The 24896-nt window shown below is 32.5% G+C and overlaps 1 protein-coding gene across 2 annotated transcripts in view; it reads left to right on the top strand.

The window, feature by feature from the left end:
* LOC145680337 (fatty acid synthase-like) overlaps positions 1–24896 on the top strand; it is a 248780-nt gene that overhangs the window by 152511 nt on the left and 71373 nt on the right. For both annotated transcript variants that reach the window (XM_081750725.1, XM_081750724.1), the window contains exons 12-18: positions 4581–4810; positions 7320–7624; positions 9592–9736; positions 10660–10776; positions 12423–12531; positions 18480–18737; positions 23851–24027. In XM_081750725.1, the coding sequence (XP_081606851.1) occupies positions 4581–4810; positions 7320–7624; positions 9592–9736; positions 10660–10776; positions 12423–12531; positions 18480–18737; positions 23851–24027 (1341 nt within the window). The remainder of the gene's footprint in view (positions 1–4580; positions 4811–7319; positions 7625–9591; positions 9737–10659; positions 10777–12422; positions 12532–18479; positions 18738–23850; positions 24028–24896) is intronic.

Genomic DNA, 24896 nt, shown 5'->3' with positions numbered 1-24896 from the left:
CTAGGTTTATAAATTAATAACTCTTGAACCACTCGACCGATTTCAATCAAATTTCAACATAGATGAGGTTCGGGCCAGAGATGTTTTTTATCTATTCACTTTGATGGTAGAACTTAAGGGAGACGGAGGAGGTGAGATATAACTCTTGAACCACCCAGCCGAACTCGATCAAATTTTCGACATAGATGAGGTTCGGAACAGGGATGGTTTTTATCATCTCACTTTGATGTTGCACCTTAGGGGAAGGGAGTGGGAGGTATTTAAAAATGATCGAAAATGACCGATATTAGTGCCGAATCCATAGTTTTCGGGTTCGCTGAGACGAACAGTGACACTTCCGATGCCGTTTAAATCCAAACTCATCCCCTATTTCCCTTTATGTTCAAAATGAAACTATTCTCCGTGTGCGAAGAACTCGCAATCTGCTAGTCATTCAATATATCGAAAATCAGAAGTTAATATTACTGATTGATCCAGTCACTGATTACTATTTTCAAAGTAGAAAAGTTATACAAGTTACTCCGTGTCGCCTTTATAATAATGGAAGCTTTGAACAAACAACCACAGAGATTAAATTCAAAGGCGAACAAATGAATAACTGGAGCGAGAATCGCACCAGGTTCTCCAGCATTCTTTCTGTGATTAAGCACACGTTGTTCAGTACGCTTTCCGATCAGCCACACATTCTCATTCTTGAAGTCAGTGTTAAGCTATTCGCACCTCATTCACTGTATATTACAACACATGTTGTTGATTGATTGATGCAAATTTAAAAGGAACATCAACAGCAATGCTATATTTGCCCTGTCACGAAAAGGCCAATGATCAACCAATATATGTTTATTATAAAAGAACTTTGAAGTTGGGAACAATGAACAAAGGAATGACAACTAAAAATAGAGGGAAAGGAATAGAAGTTAGATCAAATACAGAATTGAAATTAATGATCAAAGTAACTTATAATAGATCATGGAAAAAATATTAAATTATCAAACAAAAATAAATAAAACGAACAACATAATAATATAAATAAGTAAAAAGTTAGAACGAAAGCCTTAGATAACGTTAACTATTTCACTATTTTACGAATAAAAACGAAAATACGGACACTAAAAACAGTATTATAGACCAAAATCTAAAATCATTAGACACTTCCAAACTGTCTCTGACGTCTGAGTATTTCGAACACTCTACAAGAGTATGTCTAACGCTCAGCGAAGCGATACGTTCTTAACAATATAAATAGTTTAGGTCACGTACTAAATAAAAATATGTGAGATGAAAGTGCCCGAAACGCAAGGGCCAGGATCATCTCATTTCTGTGACTAGCAGTGAACAACAATAATATTGGGTTCTGCTTATGGTACTTTTGAGACCCTGGGCCAGGAACTCATTAGCCATGTCCAAGGGTACTTAGGACCATCCCCTCTAAATTTTGGCAATGGGTACATTGACCTATCCATTCAAAATTCCGGATGTATAGGATGTATGGGACCATCCTTAAATGTTGGAAATTGTCAAGCTTTAAAAATTTAGTATCGGGCAGTATAGGACCATGATATGTGCCTTTACAAATTTGGGGTGATTCATCCCGTTCCCTTTTATGAGTGAAAAATTGACAAAAAATATAAATTTGGAATGTTTTTGAAATAATTTATCCTCTTTAAAGAGCGTTGAGTACAGGAGCCTATTGTCTTTCATAGGACAAGGTACAGTAACCCATCCTTCCAAAATTTCGAGAAGAAAGTGTAGACTTACACTTAAATTTTGGAAATTGCCAAAATTATGAATTTGGTAGGATGGTATAAAACCCTGATATGTACCTTCATATGTTCCATAAGGTCATCATGTTCCATTATAGTGGTAAAAAATGTCGAAAATTAATTTTCGTAGGATTTGGTCCTAATATATCTGTTTTTGATGAGATCAAGATCATCTTAAAATAATTTGGTGTATTTCCTTAGATGTTACCTAAATGGAAGATCCCTAGGTATTAACACAATGGAAGGTCCCTGGGCTCGATTCCAGTTATAACCTTTGAGAAGCCCTGGTTCGATTTCATGTATCAGATCTCACGTTAAGCTATAAGTTCATGTTTCGTATAACCATAAAGTTGAAAAGAAATGTAAAACTTTAAATCAATCATTTAATTAAAATAATAATTTGTGATTTGTTTCTAGGTTTGTGCCATTTTTTTTTCAGTAATAAAGTATTTAGGTATCTTATTTCACAATTTTAATTATATTTTACTTGTACGACTTTCATATGAAAGATTCTTCATATGAATCCATATTCATATGACTTTCATATGTCTTTCTGGTCATTAATGTTTGACCTTGAAGAAAATCATTCATATATTTTGCTGATATCGCATGACTCTATCATCACAATGCTAGGGGTTTGTTAGTCAATGGGGTTTAAAACGAATAAAGAACAATATAAATATTATCTTATTGTTTAGCTACCTGTATTTAGAGGCTATATGCTTACCAGATATTTATTTTTTTAACCTTAATGATCAATAAAGGAATGCTGTATGTTATTTTATACTTGTTCGTTGAAAATGCTGAGATTGCTGTCAGAAGACCAGGTTGGAACCTAGCAATGCTCATACCGTTCGGATTTCACGTTAAGCTGTACATCAGCGCCTCAGTGACACTAAAATCTAAACCTACAACAATTAATTGCTAAGAAATAGTCAACAATATTATAGCGATTTTTCAATGTTGCCAATATTTTTTACAAGAATGAGTCGATTCATCTGATCGAAGCAGTTAAATTTTCATGAAGAAAAATTAATTTTGATTTTTAAAAAATCTGAAAACCGAATTTTGTTTCAAACTTTTTCTTACACAATTTTTTTGAAAATTTTTTATTTAACTTTTTTTTGAAATTTTGAAAAATCTGAAACAGAATTTTAAAAAATAGTTTCCAGAAAATTCTGTTCCTCAATTTTTAGTACTGATCAGAACAGTTTTGGTACGAAAATTTAGTTTTGAAATTTTTTGAATTAAAATTTTAAATATTTTTATTTAATTTTCAAAATTTCAAAAATTGAAAGACAATCTTTTAGAACAAAGGTTTAGATTTAAGAAAATTCTATATTTGAAATTTTAGTACATATACATTTTTTCAGGTAAAATACGTTTCAATATTTAAAATTTCAAAATATCACAAATCATAAATCAATAATAAATCATAAATCGAGAAAATATCAGAAATCAAGAAAAAAGATACACATTTTTGTGGTTCTAACGACTACAAGGAAAGTTAAGAAGCTAAGATATTTCACAAACTATTTTCATTGAAATAAAAGTCCTTTGTTTTAGTTTGGCTACACAAAATAAAAGTTGTTCCTGTTTCTATCTTCATGACCGTTCACAAAAAATTCTAGAGATCGGAAAACGTTATCTCTGCCATGAATAAAAATTTTCTTCTCCAGGATGGAGATTTTTGTAGGAAGCATCCCTCCCCTGTCAATTCACACACACTGTAAAGCATACAAAATATTCGTTAAGTCAACACCAAAACCGCCAATGTTGATGTTTCACATGGAAAAATGCTAAGACCATTTAAAAAGTGTAAGGTCGTTTTGATTTTAAAAAAATATATATATATTTATTGGTGATTCTTCAATATTGGTATCAGAACTAAGACTTACTGAGAAATTACGTGCGCCATGTATCCTATTTTGAGTAGTATGGACATCACTATTAGGGTTAGATACATCATTATTACTAGTATGTATGCCATTCTTAGGAGAAATTAAACAATAGATACAATCTTCCACTTAAAGAGTGTATATTTTTTATATAAAATATAGAAATAACTCAGTAATCTACTTCAACAGAACAAAAACTATCAACTGCATCAGATTGGCCACGAACTTTAGTTTTTAACACTATAAAATTTTGGCAATGAAATTTAATTTTTAACTATAAAATTTTGGCAACGAACTTTCGTTTTTAGCACTATAAAATTTTCGCAATGAACTTTAGTTTTTAACAGTATAAAATTTTGGTAACGAACTTTAGTTTTTAACAATATAAAATTTTGGTAACGAACTTTAGTTTTTAACACTATAAAATATTGACAATAAAAATTAGTTTTTAACACTATAAAATGTTGGCAACAAACAAGTTTTTAACACTGTAAAATTTTGACAACAAACTTTAGTTTTTAGCACTACAAAATCTTGGCAACGAATTTTCGTTTTTAACACAATAAAATTTTGGTAACCACTTTTAGTTATTAAAACTATAAAATTTTGACAACGAATTTTGGTTTTTAACACTTTAAAATTTTGGTAACAAACTATTTTAAAACACTATAAAATTTAGTTTTCCTCGACTTTTCAGTGACCCACTCATGACCATTTACCCTCAAAAGTATGCCATTTTGTTCAGCTGGATATCGATTGATATATAACTATCTTCGGCCAATATAAAGGTTAAAGTTAAAGAGTTAACTATAATTTTGGATTATATCTCAATAACGATTGACGTATCTGTCATCTTCGGACATTTTTTTCTCATCAAACGCTAACAATATTTTACAGTTTATCTACATTTCTTTTCCAGGTCTTTCATGGGAAGAAGCAAAGAGAAGGTGCCCTCCAGATGTATATCCAGCATGTCACAACTCGGAGGATAGTGTAACTATCTCTGGACCTCCGGATATTGTATCAAAGTTCGTGAAACAGCTACAAGAAGAAGGGGTCTTCGCTAGACAGGTCGACAGCTGTGGTATTGCTTTCCATAGCCCCCATGTTACTGATGTGGCATTAAAATTTAGGAAATATTTACAAAAGGTAAAATTCTCGAGTTTATTTACGTGTGTTATTATTATATTTATGGTATGAAATGCTACTAGTTTTAGAACCTTAAATTGTTTAAAATGTATGGATACAAATTATATATATTTGGGATAGAATGTATCGTGCCATGAACATTTGAGAAATTTTACTCTGACCCTGCTTGGGCATTATCACGTATGAAATTCATAAATAGAACCAGTTGAGAATGCTCCAAGAGAATTGCCGAACGAACTTAAAAAGAATGGAGAGATGGAGCAGGAAGATTAACTGTCATTGTTCTTAGATGTAAAAATAAATCCTTTTATCCTCACCTTCTTCTCTTTCTCGCAAAAATTAGCAAAATATCATCTCTCTATGACGTACAGTTCTCCAGATATGGTTGCTTAAATATCTACAAATTCGAACTTTTTTGGCCAATATCTGGGGAACGGTGGCTAGTTGGCCAATAGACAGTTAATTAGTGGCTACCGGTTACTATTTGGTACCAAAATGTTTACCATCCTCTTAGGTATTGATCAGCATAAATATAATCTCTCTACAATTTATGGTTCCTGGGCTATGGCTCCTTAAATATCTAGAAATTGGCCATTTTTGTCCAATATCACGCGAACGGTAAGAGTGACGCGAGTAATTTAATCACTTTCTTTGATAGTTTTTAATGCTTTGTCGAATGCAGGATTCAAAATTGGGAAAAAAAAATAGCAGACAGACAGACACACAGACATAGAGAATTCAGTAACGAAGTTTTTAAGTTTGTTGAAAACATACACATTTTAAATCATATCCTCGTGTACACTTTGTTATTGCTCGATATATATATATATATATATATATATATATATATATATATACACTATATTTTCTATATATTTCTATATAGTCATCTATATTTTCCATATATTTCACTGAAATAAGTTTCACCTGCCATAACTTTAGTTTTAGAAAAACTAGAAAATTGCTTTACTTCCTTTCAAAAATATTTCCTTCACTGTAACCACACATTCAGATCTGTATATGCTATTAAAAGGCGATATATATATTTTCCAATAGCGATATAAACGATATTTATTTATAACAGAAAAGCTAAGACATCAGCCATTTCTTCCATCTCACTATTAACAAATCAATTTCTGTAAACAAGTAAATTAAATCTTATATATAAAAGAGAACGCACAAATCCTTTGTTCCCTCATCACGCTAATACGGCTGAACCAATTTCTTTCATTTTTGGGGGGTTATTAGGATTTGGACCCTAGATGGTTTTTATCATATCACTTTAATTTTTAATTACCAGTGTCTTGAGATAATTGACCATTCAAGTGTCCATAACGTACAAATCCTTTGTTAGTTCATCATAGGTAAAAATAAACGTATTTATATGCAACCCGCATGACCGTGTCACTCGGCGGGTTAACATAAATGACAGGCGATATAATGTTAACATTTACTGCAATCTACTATGGTTTTTATCATATCACTTGAAAGCGAAAAAGTAAAAATTATCTAAGTAACAACGTTTATTGCGTTCCGGGGTGACCGCAGCGAAGCGGGGCGGGTTAACATAAATGACAGGCGATATAATGTTAACATTTACTGCAATCTTCTATGGTTTTTATCATATCACTTGAAAGCGAAAAAGTAAAAATTATCTAAGTAACAAAGTTTATTGCGTTCCGGGGTGACCGCAGCGAAGCGGGGTGAACGCTGCTAGTTATATTATATAATGTATAAGCAAAACATTACTTTCGATTTTATTTGTCTCCTGGTTTCCCTAAGTACCTATTTGACAGAACCCGCCTTTGGAGTGGACAAGGATGGAAGGAGAATAATTCCTTCACCATCAAGAATCGAACCCGGGTCGTCCTGTTCATACTAGACACTTTACATATTACGCCACTGCAGTTTATTTGTATTGTATTTTATAAAAACTAAATATTGACGCAACAGCTCTTTGAGGACTTATCAGGCAGCTGTAACACTCATGCCTTTAGAGTGATATATGGTAGGGAGCACATCGGCTCGCTTCACTGTTAATGACTTTGACCTCTCTAGACCGGTGTTTGCCATTATTTTCTTTCAAGTACCTTCTCAATTGACCTCATGATGTTAAGTGGACTCCGCAATGCAAACACCACTGGTGATTGCGAATGGTGACTCAACTTTTCTCGGAATAAATCCGGCACTGTTTGACTTCGCTGATCTCACTAAAAGTGATATTTCCATGGGACTAAGGGTGTTGCCTTTTAATATTTTATATAGGCATGGAATGAGACGGAAAACAATGATTCCGAGTACTTAAAAACACTGAAAAAGATCATCAGAGTTTTTCTTTCAGAATTTGCTTGCTCTAAGGTCATGTATGAACTTTCTTGTATTTGAACGAAAATTAAATTAATTTCCATAAAAGATTATATGTTTTCTTAGGAAATGGAATAGGAAACAATATTTATAACATCATATTTTGAAGCAAATTTGACTGATTTGAATGTGCTCTCTATTGCAGGTAATTCCAACACCGAAACCCCGATCTACTCGTTGGATAAGTACATCAGTGCCGATGACAGGATGGAACACACCGGTGGCCCAGAGCTTTTCTCCAGCCTATCAAGTAAACAATATGTTGTCTCCTGTTCTCTTTCAAGAAGCAATCACACACATTCCAGAAGATGCTATTGTCATTGAGATAGGTCCACACTGCTTGTTGCAGGCTATTCTCAAACGATCACTGTCTAAGAGCATTACAAATGTTGGTCTTATGAAAAGAAATCATCCGGACAATAGGATTTTCTTTTTATCCAATTTAGGACGGTAAGTTGTTACAATATGATTAACCCTTTTAAGTTATAATGCCTATTTTTAGGTACTAACGTAGTGTCTTCATTATTCAATTAAAAAAAGTACCAATAAAGCTTTTGACTTCCGTTTTTTTTTTTTCAAGCATGGAGGCATTGTAGAACACGTTGAGTATGGTTTTACCCGTTTCTGCGTCGAGATACAGGGTGTGTTGGTGTCATAACTTTTTTTTTTTTTACTATGGCTACTTTTATTATTATTTTGGCGGGCTTGGTTTTGCACCTAGAAGATTGAAATTTTGCACACGCACTTAGTGTGCCCCTTAGGATTTTTCAGATTTTTTTGAGATCTCTGAGTAAAACAGGGGGTCCAGAGGGAGAAAAAAGGTAAAAAGAAAGTTTTTTTTTTTAACAAAAATCCCTTTCTTTGCGATTTTCCTGCCTCAGATACATGATGAAGACATGTGAATTGTACTGTTTGAAAGGCTGTTCTATTCTGAAGAGAATGATGTACGAAACATAACCCTAGGGTATATAGAGATGTCTCAGGAAATTTTTATATTACATCCGGGTCCTTTTGAGTACTCAGGGACATTGTGGGGCTCATTGGTAAATATTTTCCCGCCCTTACTATTCAAGATAGAAACTTGAAATTTTGTACACACATTTAGTACACCCCTTAGTATTTTGCAGTTGATTTTGAGATCTGTATATTAATACAGAGGAGTCCAGAGGGGCTCCAAATTTGAAAAAAGAATAAGAAAAATACCAATTTCTCTCAAACTTTTCCATGTCAGGGACACAATATGGAGATGTAGATGGTACCGTTTGAAAGGCTGTTTTATCTCAAAGAGAATGAGGTACTAACAATTATTCTAGGATAAATAGGGATGATGCTGTAGCCACTTGACTGAAAGTCTATAATTTACCCCCAAAAAAAGCTAAATTTAAAAGGGTTAAAGGTGAAATTATTAATCAGAGAGAGAACATTTATAGCATAGTGTCAGGTAAGTTTTGTCACTGATTTCCGCCTTATACAAATGTGATAATAAAACAATTTTATTTTACCATATTCTCTGTATAAGGAAAAAAAGGCGATTTCGTCAATATTTTGGCTGAAAATCATCGACTTTAATCATGAAAATGGTATGAATTTTCTTTCTTTTTTGTTGTTTTAAAAAGTTTTCGGAAGGAAAGAAAACGATAAAGATTTTACTACATCTTAATTATATCATCATTATTTAATTATTCGTTTGGTTTCAATAGTATAGTAAATTTAAAGAGAGAAAAACAAGAATTTTTGGAAAACTAAAAGTGGACCAAAAGATTGTGATCTTGGCCAATAATTAGTTTTTGGATTAGGGGCCACAAAATTTTTGAACAGCCTCTAAATCGAGTTTTCGTATTTTCTACAAAATAAGCACATCATACTGAGTTAACTGATAGTTTGAGTTTGGCCACACTATGTGTAGTTCTCCAGATATAAGGCTTACAAGAAAATTTTGATTGAAATATATTGGATTTTTTGGGCTAATTGGATCAGGGACCACAAAATTTTTGAACGGCCTCTAAATCGAGTTTTCATATTTTCTACGGAATAAGCACATCATACTGAGTTACTGATAGTTTCGGTTTGGCTATACTATATGTAGTTCTCCAGATATAAGGCGTACAAGAAAATTTTTGTTAAAATACATTGGATCTTTTGATGCATTCGTGGATCAGGAGCCATAAAATTTTTGAACGGCCTCTAAATCAAGATTTCGTATTTTCTACGGAATAAGCACATTATACTGAGTTAACTGATAGTCATTCATAATCTAATATAATCTAGATAAATCTAATATAGAGTGGCATCTGTTCCTTTTAGTTCTTTTCTGAGTAAGCTCTCAATAGTCCATTATAATATGATATGAGATATAGTAAGGTATTATATAAATGATCAATGGTTTCAACTTAGTTTCTTTTCAATGTTTTTTTTAGGCTGTATAATGCTGGTCTTCAGATGAAACTGGATAATCTGTATCCAAGAGTAAACTTCCCTGTCGGTAGAGGTACTCCAATGATTTCGTCTTTAATCAAATGGGACCACACGGCTGACTGGACAGTTGCGAAATTTGTTGGAAAGGTAAATACATATTTCTTTTATAATTTCAATGTACAGCCTTGTTTAAAAAAATCTAACTATTCACCTCTCTTTTAGAGGCCATATTCATGCAGCTGTAAGTAGGAAATGTTAATATTTCCGCTTGAAATAAACATCACAAATGTCCAAAGATTCACAATCGTTTGATTTAATTTCTCCTACAAATAAGAGGAAGATATTTTGAAAGAAATGCGAACAGACAGCTTTTGTTTCCTAAAAAAGACTATTCATAATGTTAAAACAACAGATTCCACATGGACAGGTTTCTGCAGTGGCTTATTTAGTGGAGGGGGGTTCCGGGCTTAATACGCCCCCCCCCCCTCGATATGTTATTTACTATATTAAAGTAAATGAAATATCTTGCGGAATTTTCACATTTCCAGGAGTAAAGTTAGCAAAGCCCCCTCCCCCCCGAAACAAAATCGTAAATATGCCACTGGGTTTATGTAATAGGTAAATAGTTTCAGACAATGTGTTAACACGCTCAGGAATTTCAACAATCATTTTACTTACGTATAGTTGTGGTTCTTGAAAATCCCTTGTACTTCCAAGTTCGGCTTTCCCTTAAAGCCTTGTTTATGGACTATAAAAACAGGAGGAAAGATAATAAATGAAAACATCAAGAAGATAAAAGGATCTGATTCACCGGGGTAAAACAGTGTGCAGAACAGCTTTTAGCAGTCATACATCGGGTGGTAATGGAGCAACACGCTGTGAAATGGTGGCTCAATTTGTGTGTTATTTTGTTCAGGAAGGGAAGGTTTAATTATTGTCTTGCATTACTTGCTTAACTAACCCTTATCCATATTGAGCTTTAGTTTTTTTTTTTTTTTTTTTTTTTTTTTTTTTTTTTTTAAGTTTAATTCCTGGATAATATATTAATGATTATTTCCTTTGTCTTGCAGGTTGGTGTAACTTCTGGAGAAAGTGAAGTAGTTGTGGACATTAGTAATGAAGAATACAAATTCTTGACAGGCCACAATATTGATGGTAGAATCCTTTTCCCAGCTGCAGGATTTTTGGTACGTTTTATTCAAAAATGTTTATCCTTTTTCATATTTCAAAGACTTAAAGACACTTTCTAACAGAAATAAATTTTCAAACTGTGCAATGACATACGGATGAGTTATGTAACATAGAAAACATAAATTTTGTTTTTCTTCGGCACACGTTGAAATCATGATGGCTTATGATTTATTTATTATTTATTTTTATTGGGAATCTTGATTTCAGTATATAGTACCTTATAGCAAATAGAAAATTAGAAACGATGTATTTTATTCATTGTTTTTAATAATAAATACAGAATTCAAAAGTTTTATAATACATGATATATTTACATAGTATGATACGTAATGGATATTCAGTTCAAAATATTGTATAATAATAATTATATAATATAATTAATAATATAGTATAGTATAATAATAATAATATAGTATAATAATAATAATAAGTATAATTAATAATATAGTATAATAATAATTGTATAATAATTATTTTACCTGATATTTGGTAACGAATGCACGATAAATGAAGGAACGATTCGTAACGATCTTCTAAAATTTTCATTATATCAGTGAATATAAAATTAAAAATGTATTTAAATATGATTATATAAATGGATACAAGATTCGAGAATTATCAAATGTTAATATGCAACGTTTACATTGCAAATTATACAGTAATTGGTAACATATTCAAAATTCGAAGTGTTAAAATTAAACTTCCATTATAAGAACTAAATATTTCGAAAAGCTGTGTTTAATTTTCCTTGCCTCAAATAATCAATTCAAACTTTCGAACATGATATTTGAATATTAGCTTTACATAATAACGAATATAAAATTGAAAATCTTGCATTTAAATATTCATGATACTTGATAACGAATCCATAAATCTCTGTGTCATATTTATATGCTTCTTTTGCTTGTATTACTGTATTAGGTGAACAGTTTGAGAAGAAATAATCACATATAATATTCTTCTTCATATTTCATGGTAATATTCATTTGAATGAATACGCAGCACGTCTTGAAATTATAAAGATTATAAAATCAGCATATCAAAAGAAAACATAAGAAATATGACTAGAACAACTTAATTTTTCTCAGTTCGTTGGGACTTCTTATGTCGCAAAAGCAAGTGTATGTGTGATGCAACACGTCGCAAGTGGTAGAAGAACTGTAACAGATGAAGACAGAAGTAACAGACCAGCAACATCCATCACCGACAAGAATGTGTGTGACATTGATGCGATGAAGAGAGAAGAGTAAAGTTGCATGACAGTTGTCTTTGCGACATAACGCTCTCTCTCTCCATAGACCTCCACCAATTTTGGATGAATGTCAGGCGGTTTCGGCCCTTGGCCCAGAAAAAACGAATAACACCGCGCACCTCCTCCTTAGAGTAATGTTCAAGTCGATGTGCCATCTTTAAATCCCTGTAGGTACCAGACGGGTTGACGTAGAAGGCTTTCCTCACCTTGGTATCTGCTACATGCAAAAAATTAATTAGCTGCACAAAAAACTCAGGGTTTTAGAGACAAATTCACCTTACTTTTTGATACATCTCTGTATTATTATTATTATTATTATTATTATTATTATTATTATTATTATTATTATTATTATTATTATTATTATTATTATTATTTTGTATTTTTCAGACTTTGATTTGGAAATTTTACTCCAAACTCAATGGAGCGTCTCATGAGGACTACCCAGTTGTAATAGAGAACTTTCAAATTCATCGAGACACAGTGATTACGAAAGAAGGTTTGTAAATTTCAATGTCACAGATCCGTTTTACATCTCATTGTTATAATAAAAAATGATCTTACAACTTAAGAAAATTCTCATATTATACAAACTTAAGTGGAATACTTAGATAATGTATATTTACACTAGAAAATCATTAGTGTATAAATTGTTGTGAATGTCGTTATCGACCATCACATATTAGATGCTTATGGAAAAATTAATTACATAGTTTTCATCTTAGTTCATATTTGGTAATAACTTTCATATGGAAAATGCACTACGAAGTGATGGACCATAAGAAGTAATGGTTAGGGAGTGTATTAAAATAACACAACTATGCTATTGTTTCAGCAATTATCTGGTTACGATTTCAGTTGTTCTCGTGACATATTTCTTGACGTTTAACTGTGAAACAAACTGTGTTGGAATGAAGAACAGAACTCACCATTATGTCCTTCTCAAATTCATAACGAAGAAAATGACCAAATCCTGAACACCTTCCTTGGTGAATTTCACTTACCAAGAAAATAGTGAAACCATTATCACAAACGTCAGAAAATGAGCTTTAATCACTTTCGCTAATGTTTCATTAAATAGGAAAAAACTGAAGCAGGAATAAAAGAAAGAAAGAAAAAAAAAAAAAAAAACAAGAGAAAAGTAGCAGTGAAGCGTCTAAGTGGATGCCATATTGGAATAGGGTCTCTCTTCACATATGGTTCTCGTAAGGACGATTTAAAACTACTTTTGAATTATTTTTTTCTTTCTTTTTTTTTCTTTACTACTTCCTCCCTTTCTGTTTATGAAGCGTTTAGCGAAAACGCTGTATGGGCTTTCGTTTGATGTTATGTAAGAATATTTCTATTAAATGGTGGTAAGTAATTCATTTCATATATTTGTCTCTTTCTACCTTACACACACACACACACACACACACACACACACACACACACACACACTGAAATGATAAAAAATAATCTTTTTAATCTTCAGGACAAAAATGTTTTTAAAGTTTAAGTTTAAAAATTTTTTTTTATTGTGTGTGGTATCATTTGGACATTTATTGTGTGAATTATGTTTTAAGTAGTTCAATAATTCTATTTTAACAAACTTAGAGCAAATATATAACTGACTGTACAAATTAAGGTTATAACACACATACATAGAAGTCGAAATTCGAAGTCGAATATCCGAAATGATGTATGTTTATCCAACTTCAGCACATTCTTATTTAAAGAAAAGCAAACCTATGGAAGACGAGAGACCAAAATGAAACTGTAAGATTAAGTTTGTTATTGCTATTTCTACTGTGACTCGGATATCAGAATGAGTTGAACTTAATTCAATTTTAAGATTTTTAATTTTTGCTTCTTTTTACAATAATACGAAGTTTTCATTATTCATGATGTCTAAGTCAGAAAAATATAAAACGAACGAAATAAAAGAAAAAAACCACTGTAAATAGCAAAGAGGGTTACCGATGGCCAAGCTAAAACTTTGGACAAAGATATTATCTTTATACTGGAAGAAATTGTAGTATTTGATAATTTGAGAGAGAAATTTGTTCGTTTTGAATTTGAGAAAATATATATTGGTGACTTCTTTTCTTCATTTAAATAAAGAAGTTCCTCAATTAAACATCAAGAAACATGTCTCGAAAGCAATAGATAATCGAAAGCAAATAATTGTGGGAGAATCGTTCATTCAAGAATATACTTCAAGAAAGGATAATTACATATTAAATTGAATATTTTGTTTCGAAGAAGTTGAAACAGAATGTATAAAAGGAAAGAAACCTTAACAGTGTAGTTGAAAGAAGCACGTACTTCTTAAAATTCAAAATCAACACAGCGTTTTTCATTAAAGCAAAACAAATAGCAGAGAGATTTCTTTGTACTAATGTGTAGAAGATAGGTTAATGCGTGTATCTAAATCAGCTTCAAAAAAATCTGAAGAAATAATAAAAAAAAAAAAAAAAAAAAACTCATGGACTATAAATATTACTTCATTGATACTACCACACAGCGGGGATCCACTGTGTATATGGGCGACCACAGCGGGACAAAAGGTACAACTTTTTCTAGATTTTCGAAAGGGGCTCAGTTCTTCGAAATACATATCAAATCAGTTAAGAATGCTCCAAGAACATTGGCAGAACCAACTTGAAAAGAATTAATTTTTCTTATTAACTTTTATAAACTTTATATCAATTGTTCTATGTACTTTAGTACTATACTCATTAAACAATTCTTGTAATATATCTATCCATTTATAATATCCTTGAGTACTAAATTTTTTCCACATATTTTGTTTAAGGCTTCTGTTAAAACGTTATACGATATGTTGTTTTACGAAGACATGTGCTCAAAATAGAGGGCTCAAAATTGAATAATTAGCAAAATATCATCTCTATGACTTACGGTTCAAAAGATATTGCTTCTTAAATCTCCCGAAATCCGAACTTCTTTGGCCAATACTTCAGGAACGGCAAGAGTGACGCGAAAAATTCTATCAGTTCTTTCAGATAGTTTTTGATGCTCTATCGAATAGAGGGCTCAAAATTGAAAATAGAGGGCTCAAAATTCTGCGGACGCTTATGATCAAGAGTACATAAAGTGACTTATTTAATGCAAAATAAACGTACATAATTATGACCTAGCGTGATATTTATACTAAGATAAAAAAAAAAAAAAAAACATTGTATGAACTTATTATATTAAACACTTACCATATAACCTGTTTATCTAGGCGTTTGCGGAACACAAAATATAAAATAGACAGATCATATGCTCAACAAAGCTGGACGTAACATAAAAGTTCTGAAATATACGTTACCGAACTATATGAAAGGAGTTTGTTTACGTGACGAAAGCCAGATATAATAATATTGGGATTCGAACCTTGGATCTCTTTTAGAGTCTTCCTTAACATCATTCATTTGTAAAAGACTAATAGATCCAATAAGGAACTGGCAAGTAAACAAATAGTCTCACTTCTACGGTCCTAGGATTCGGGCGTTAAACATCAGAGGCATGAGCCGTATACCCACCATCACGGTTGCGTCAGCTCTAAGATATGCTGCTCGTTGGCTGTAAGAGAATACAAAGTGGGACAGCAATGCATGATTTACGCCAGATGGATAGTGGGAGACGAAAGTAATGTTTGACCTCCACTGCTTAGATGTACCTTACCTGTTTGGTTTTAATCTAAACCATGTACACTATAAAAAGTAATATTTTTCATTAACTGAGAAAGACAATATAAATCACACACTTTGACATTATGAAAAACTGCTTTCACTGCATATTGAAAAAGAAGATATTATAGAAACACTTATATTTAATTTTATCTTCACTGAATATAGAACATTTACAAGCTTATGAAAACACAATATTTCACTTAAACGAAAAGAATGATGGCCCAATCACTGTGGTTTACCGACCGAACGATACCGAGATACTACGCGAGGTTTCGACCGAACGAGGATGATGAATCGGTTAGTGGCTATGCAGTCCACTGCAGAAACTTCACTTCGATCGCTGTAGAAAGTTCACAAGACATGTTTGTTTTCATTAGGCGGCGTGAAAACTACCATTTGAACAGTTGACTATCAGGATTTACGTAGTATAGATTCATTACATTCTTCCTATAGGTTGCACTTAAAGTTGATGCAAATTAATATTTGAAAATGTAAATTCAATACGTTGCACTAGCTTGATATTATAAAAGATTCTTACTTTTATATTTTGAAACTTATACTCTCTCTATTGAGAGTATATACACTAGCATCTTCACATTTTGAGAACACAAATGTCTTCGTTTGTGTAAGAGGTACTAACACATACAAACGTTGACTTTTACATAGCGAGTAAGTATTCTTCTTCTGCCCTTTACATATTGAAAAAAAGAATGTCCTCTCTCACCCGATGACTCCTATCTTGCGAGAGTGAGTAATGCTCTCCTGCGCTCCTCATCGTTGCCAGCTAGCAGCGCAAGAATACACTGACAAATTAAAATATAGTTCGTAGAAAACATTAAGTTTTTGCTTCATAATATTGTTAATAATATATAATGAATAGTTCATAGGTTAATAGAAATCACATTAAAAACACTGATTGTTCGAATAAGTTGTACAATCAACGATCATTGATAGACTTCACATTGTCACGTAAAACTCTGTCATCGTCATGAGGGCTTCTGCGTGGGCGGATACCACGAGAGTAGCTAAATACCTCAACCATATATGGGCTGGCGGGAGGAAGCAAGACTGTCTGGAAAAGTGAGGTACCTTTTGGGAGAGAAATTCCTGAGCTTTGTTCTCCTTCAACTGTTGATTAGTCGCATTTCATTTCCAAGAATTGACGTTGAAATAATACGAGGGTTGGTTCAAAAATTCATGCCAATCCATCTTGTTATAACTAAAAGTAAGAAAAAAGCAAAATATTTGAAAGTTTAATAAAGTAATCGTTATTATTTTGAATTTGAAGAAGTCTGAATCAGTGAGCTTTTTTTTTTTTTTTTTAAACACATTTCTTTTCTCTCAATGCACGAAAATTATATAATTACAGTTTTCTAAATATTCTTTTTATTATATGATTTGAAAGATAAACATAACATAAAAAATAATAAGTTATCAGTTTTCTAATATTTCTTTACAAACTTGAATACTATTACACCCAGTACGTTCAGTTTAGGATAAGATTTTCCAAAATCAAACCGAGAAATATTTCTCATAATAAAATTAGACATTGTACTCACGGTATATATATATTTCAATTATAATAATAACACTGGCATGATATTATTTCGAATTTGTAACTTTTTGTCCTCACTCCGTTCCTTTGATAAAAAGGGAAAGATTAGGGAGATTAAGAAAAGCTATCAAAATCACGGAAGGAAAATAAAATGCTTCAAAATTTGGAATACTGTAAAGTATGTTTTAATTAATTCACAAATTTGAGTTTAGCGTTCCTTTTAACAGCGAGGCTATATTAGACGTGAATCTACAGCTTAACGTGGAATCCGAACCACATGAGATCCCGCTAGGAATCGAACCTGAGCCTCCCACGCCAAAGTAAGTATTAATATTATAATTTACTTTACATAATGGTGTTGATGACATTATAAAATATTGGAAACACTTTTTTCTTCTTCCAAATATGGTTTTTAAAAAACATATGTACGAATATATATCTATTTTAATTTCAAATATTGTAAGATAAATTGATAATTTGAAGTACAGTGTATACATTTCTGCATAATTGAGGTTTAAGATGTAGTACAGGGTATTCCACATAAAACCGGTATGCCTCACTTACGAGATTCAAGTAACACTTTAACAGCAACAATGAACTAGCTAACAATGAATAGATAATAGGAACGTTAAACAGTTACCTGTTTATAAGAGATGCTAGAAGTGGTGGCCATGGGTATCAAGGCATCGCTGACCTCATTTGATGACGTTACCAACAACACTCTGTAATTCTGCAGACGTGATGTTGTTAATTTCTCTAGTATTGTTCCATTTAAGATCGCCTATTATGTAAGGATTATGACTATACACTTTGCTTTTCAGTGTGCCTCATAAATAAAAATCACACGATGTTAAGGTCGGGACCTTGGGGGCCAAAAGCCTCTACTGACAAGTCTGTCCTTCTGTTACATTTCTATCACAGATGTTTCTTGTTACCACAAGCACTGATTCAACACATAACACATTGCATCGACTCAACAAAACTGACGCACGAACACACTGTTGCACTCAACTTTCCAATAAAATGTAGTGTACACTTCGAAACAGTGTTGTCACCCCACAAGCACTTTAACTACAAATGATTAACTGGTACGTGAGGCGTGCCGGTTTTATTTGGAATACCCTGTATAATAATGTGTGCATGTTCTCACTGTAACTCTATGTGAATGTATATTTTTCTTATTATAAAATTGCTATATTATTTTATTTCTAGCTCCAGTAAGACTGCAAGTGAATATTTTGAACGGAAGCGGTGAGTTTGAGATCTCAGAATCAAATTCAGTGATCGTATCAGGGCGTATCTACAGACCAGAAGATATTGAGAAAGAAATGTTAGATTTCGATCCTCCTACGGGAAATGGAGACTCTAATCTACTTCCCCTCGACACAACTGACATTTATAAAGAGCTGAGACTGAGAGGTTATGATTTTGATGGCGTCTTCAAAGGAATTCTCCAGTCAGATAACAGAAGTAAGCTTCATAGATTTATTTGTATACTTATAATGTTAAAAAAAAAATAAATAAACACCAATTTTAAAATTAGAAATAATAAAAATTCATTTAACGTATTACTCGGTCTGTAAATTGTTTCTTTACGTTAAGCCTCCAAAATCCTCTGAAAATTGGTTATGTAATTCGCCTCTAAAAGACCAATCAAATGAGAAAACGAGATAGAAAAAAGAGTACTAGTACAAGGACTTTTCGAAAAAGAACTTACACGATTTTCTGAGGGTGCTAGAGTTATTCACCGAAACGATTAAGAAAATATATGTTAAATATGCAGGATATTAACTAACTCTATGGCTTATGGAACTCGAAGGTTTAATGCCGCATTACGAAAGCTCTCCTTTGACTTCTGTCCTTAGCCAACTGGATCCCGTTTCTAATTTTTACTCCTTTTCCTGCGAGACCCACTTAATATTGTTGTCCTATCTGCGACTAGTTCTGTCTAATGGTCTTTTGGGTTTGGAGTTAAAATTTTGAAAGCAATTCCATCCTTCCATTTTAGTTAAATGACCTGCTCACCTGACTAGACTGAATGGCTCTAACAATGTTAGGTAAACCGTACAAATTATACATTTCCTCGTTGTGAAGTCTCCACCATTCACCATTTCCGTCCTCTTAGGTCCGAGATTCGCCTTCAGATTTTTTTTTTTTTTTTTTAATATTTTCAGTCTGTATTCTTCCCTCAGAGAAAGCGACTGTGTTTCACAACCGTACAGTAGCACAGGCATAATTATTATTTTATATATTTTAAGCTTAAAATTGTTTGACAGGATTCCCAAAGACAAAATATTTTGGACTAAATAATAAAACGAATTTCTTGCTTTCAGTCGACATTTAATTTCTTCGTGGATATGATTTTGATCTGTTAATGTTGACTGTAGATATTTGAAAGTATCCACTTTATCTAAAGTATTATTTAATGTTTTAATGTATCCATAATATGTCGAAGTACGGTCATGGCGAACTTCAAAGTGTTTAGTTTCCCTTCATTGCACTTACTTCTAAACTCATGTCTCTACAGGAGTTTAGTAAAACCTCTGCATTTCTTTCTATTGTTTTCACATCATCCCCTATCAGATTTACAAAACAAGCATAAACCATTACCTAGTGAGTGTCGCTTAGCTTTAGGCCTTGGTTGCTATCTTTGATTTTTCTTATAGCGTATTCCAAAACAAAATTGAACATAATGGGAACAACGCATCTCCTTGTTTCAGGTGATTCTCGACGTGTTAGCTCGTGAACAAGTATTTTCCTCCTTGGTCTTTACATTGGGATTCATTTAAACACATCTTAATTAATCCAACTAGCATTTACGGTATTTCAAAGTCAGTAAGAATATTGTACAATTTTTCCTTCTAATAGGGTCGTGTGTCTTTCTACACTCAATAACTTATTCTTAATAACTTATTGATGCCCCAGACTAACGTATTCCCGTTTCTTTACTAGTACTTGACGAAAGGTAAATATCTGGTCGATAGTTGATCGACTTCGCCAAAATCCGCACTGATAATCTCCAATTTCTTTTCCGCATGGGGTCAATCTTACTAATAGAATGTTTAAGAGGATTTATAGGATGTTGACAGAAGAGAAATGCCTTGATAATAAAATTACAATCAGTTTTGTTGCTTTTCTTATGAAGAGAAACAAAGATGGATTCTTCTAACTCTTGTAGCAATTTCTCCTTGTTCTAGACGAGGAGAATGAATTTGTGTATCTCGTTTCACTCCTCCCACCCCTTTGAAGTAAAATTAACTCAGCAGAAATTTCGTCAATACCTGGAGATTTGTGTTTCATTAATTTCTTTATATCAATTTCTATTCCTGTTCGGTTAGACTTTGAAATATACTGTTCTGTGATATGCATTTCATTTTCTTCACATACATTATTTTTTGTTGCAAATTTTCAAAGACAATTCCATCTATTCAAAATGCTATCCGTATGCGTGAGAAGTCGTCCGTTTTCTTTTGTACATAAGCGCTCGGTGATAGTTTCCCTGAATTCGTTGGTTTTCTTATATATGTCCCGAAAACTTTTGTTTTTACTATTGTCTTCAAATTTAACAATTTTAGCTTTCAAAAATTACATTCTTTGTTCTTCAAGTTTTTGAATTTTCGCGCCTCATGTCAACGAAAGTTTGTGCAGTTCTATTGTTCGGATTTTGTAGCCAACTCAGTTTTGGCTGTTTTCTCTTCTCTGCTAGTTTAGTGCAATTCCTTGTCGAACCATGGTTTGTAACTACGTATTTCCGTGCACCTTAATTTTTCTTTTAATAAGATTTTTAATACTATCCCTAATGTTAACCTAAGTATCTTCAATACCGGTGGATTCCAAACTTTCTAAAACCGAGACTCTATTCGACACTTCAAACGGGTATTCCTCTCTCGCATGACCCTCCTCGTATTCTTTTAAATTAAACTTCTCCGTTTTCAGATGCTGAAGAATTTCCTTTTTCAACGATAATCTCTCTCTTATAATCACTGTTACCAGCGGTGCTGGATTTACATATAAGCTAGAAAAGCTATAGCTTAGGGTTACACTCGCTTGGGAACCCAAAAATTTAAAGAAAAAATAACTGATTGTAATATAATTTCCAAACAACAAGAAAAAACAAATGAGATAAAACACATTCACAACAATGGTGTTTTGTATTGTTATATACAAGGCTTTTATGAAGCAAGTAATAGGACTCTATTTATCAGCCCCACTTGTAATGAGGCCCCTGTTATACAGCCCCGCTTATAATGTAGCCCTCATTTCCCAGCTCTGCATGTAATGGGCCTTTGTTTCCATTTAGGTATCCATTAGGTCCATAAATTATTTAGGTATGTATCCATTAGTCATTTAGGTATCCATTTAGGTATCCATTATGTATCCATTAGGAACATTTAGGTATCCATTAGATATCCATTAGGAACATTTAGGTATCCATTAGGTCCATAAATTAGCAAATAGCATATATTCAAACTTAGAAAACGGCAAGATTTTGTTGCTGAAAAAGAAAGCTTGACGTATAAAGGGCACCTTTCAATACCTTAGGGCCCCATCAAACCTAAATCCGGCACTGGTTACCAGGTAGTAATCAGTGTTACAGTCAGCTCCTCTAAATCAGTGATGCCAACCTGAAACAATATGAAATCCCATGTCGAGAGGCAAAAAATCCCATTTTACGTGTGAATTTCCCACGTTGTACTAATTAAAAGTATGCCATAATATTTAAAAAAAAATCTCTGTGTTAGTCACTTTTTACAATATCTAAATGAATAAGCCGTAAATTTCGATCTTCTCGAAAAATCCCATATATGCTGCTTATTATCCCTTTCCGAGAAAATAACGTCAAAAATTCCCACGATATGGGATATTTCCCATAGGTTGGCATCACTACTCTAAATGACTGAACATCAATTATACTAGATTGTCTTCTACTATCTACTAAAATGTGATCAACGTAGTTATTCGTTTTGCCATCTGGTGAGGTGCAAGTATATTTATGAATGTCTTAATGTGGGAATTTTGCACTCTTCACGATAAAGTTTTTAGACGTTGCAAAGTTCAAGAGTCTAACGCCGTTGTCATTGCTTTCCTTATACAGACTTTTATTCCCTATATTCGGTTTGATGCAGTTTGTCGCCCTACCTTCATATTGAAATCCTCTAATAGAATTTTCATATGGTAAGTATACACGACGTTAATGTAATGTAATGTGTTTAATGTAATTAAATAAGGTTTTTTCTTAAAAAAAAAAAAAAAAGCAGCAACATGAGTTTGTGAAATTAGCGATATTTCGAAACACATAATTTCTTTTTCAAGTGTTTGTAACGGAATATCTGAATAATATTTCAAAGCTTATGTTCTGATGTAAGAAATGTCATACCATACCTATTGGATATAGAAATGTTGAATTAAACGACAGAGGGTTGGAATTTGATTTGTAATTCTTGTTCCTTTTCTAATATATATAGGATGAACCTGAAAGATGTGCACAAACTCCGGAGGGTTATTCGTATGTCAAATTCCGCTTCGTGTACAAGTGACAGGGGTGCCAACTTGGAATCAACAATCGAATCCTGACAATTGGAAAGGAAACAGAAAGATGTGCACAAACTATCTCTGTCTTCGCAACTGCCAAATGTACTGTTTTGCTGATGTTCATATCCAAATTTAACTTGTTTTGATATAATAAATCATTTTCCAGAGTTTGTGTATATCTTACTGTTCCGTTTCAATTGTCAGGATTCGATTGTCGATTCCAAATTGGCACCCCTGTCACTTGTACACGACGCGGAATTTGACAAGGAGTGAGAGTACTTTTTGTCTTCTTTTGATATCACGAATCATCTCCCGAAGTTTGTGCACATCTTTCAGGTTCACCCTATATATATATATCAGGTACGTGTGTAAAGAAAGATATCTGCAAAATTGTGAAAATTGAGTTATCTAGGTACGACGAAAGCCCATACACTTCCGCACCTGTGTATATAGAGCAGTATCTCATATTGGGCACTGGTTGCGAAGTAACTTGACTATATCTTGAGGTAACTTGCAATTACACGGAAACCAACACTTTAAATTTCGTTTATCTCAAAATCAAATTTTGAGAGTTGCCTCACTGTACACACTCACCTAAGATATATATATATATATTATGTAACATCCGTATAATATTGTATTTTGTAAATTTCAATAACAAAACAATTTATTTCTTTTTAAAAATCCATATTATTGTTATTTTAAAAAAAAGTGATTAATAAAAATTTAAATAATATTTTAAACTTGTCAAAATCTTTATTGGAATCCACTACAATTATTATATACGCGAAAAGAAAGAAACAAATATTCGATGAAATTTTGAAAAATTCGGAAACTTTTGAAACGTGTATTTAAATTTATACTTCTCAAGAGAATTTAAAGAATTAAAAAAAAAAAAAAAAAAAAAAAAACTAGTACTATATGAGTTTACCTGCAACATAAATAGTATATGTAGCTCTAATATGTTGAATAGAAGCTGCAGAAAATATATTTTAGAGTGATTTCAGTGTATTTGTTATATTTCATATTGTTTTTATTTCTTTCCTCATAGGCATCAGTGGCAAATTACAGTGGTTGTCAAACTGGACAAGCTTCATTGATACAATGCTTCAGTTTTCTATTGTGTCAAAGAACTCTAGAGAACTGTATTTGCCAACAGGAATCCAGAGGCTTATCATCAATCCGAAAGCTCATAGAAATATGACAAAAATATTCGACCAAAAAGAAGGTAATGCATTCATATTCAGTTTCTATTGTTTCTTTCTGACACATATGTTTCGGAAGATGTAGTTCCTATGAAATTATCATTAAAACTTGAAGTAAACTTCAAACGTGAAAGTAAAAGATTAGATAATAGTTTGGTCTGAAATATTATTAGAGACAAAAAGTAAAAATAATGCACTAAAACTAGATTCGGATACTATATTTCTTCCACCTCTCTCCCACTCAACTTCTTTATATATATATATATATATATATATATATATATATATATATATTTACAACATTCATTGTTGCCAGGGGAGGTTTAGTTATGATATCTATTTTTTCTCTGTGATTTTGTACAGTTCATTCACTTGAGGAACCTGGGAATGAAGCATCCTAGAGAATGATCTACTGTTTACTATATATATAAATGAGAAATTACATACTAGTGCAGAAATTTTTCGAACATGTTTCTATATATAATTATTAATATAACCTTAGTTAAAAATTCAATTATACGAAGTATTAAAATTGTTATGTTATTAATTTGTTCAGAGAAGAAGTGTACTTATACTTAATGATTCGACGGCGAGAAAAATGCTGTGTCTTTGTGTATTATCTGAGCTGAGCTTTGTGTAAAATGCTCTGTAAAGAAAACTACGTAGATATAGGAGTAATGCCGATATATTTTTTTAAGATTACGTTTAATAATTGCGGGCTTTAGATTACGTTCATAAGTTAGGTATTATTTAAATAGCGAGTACATATTCCTTCTCCCAACTTGAAGAGTTACAGCCCTTTCCCATTTGGCGGCAAACTGCCGCGCAGGGTAGAAAGACATTGCAAGCAATGGAGCTTTTCATATATGCGCTGCGGTCGCCCCAAATTTTC

Source organism: Thermobia domestica, chromosome 3 (assembly GCF_964235325.1).
Source record: "Thermobia domestica chromosome 3, izTheDome1.hap1.1, whole genome shotgun sequence".
Lineage (NCBI taxonomy): Eukaryota > Metazoa > Arthropoda > Insecta > Zygentoma > Lepismatidae > Thermobia > Thermobia domestica.
The sequence above is the reverse complement of the archived record's forward strand: the minus strand, read 5'-3'. Positions and strand labels throughout refer to the sequence as shown.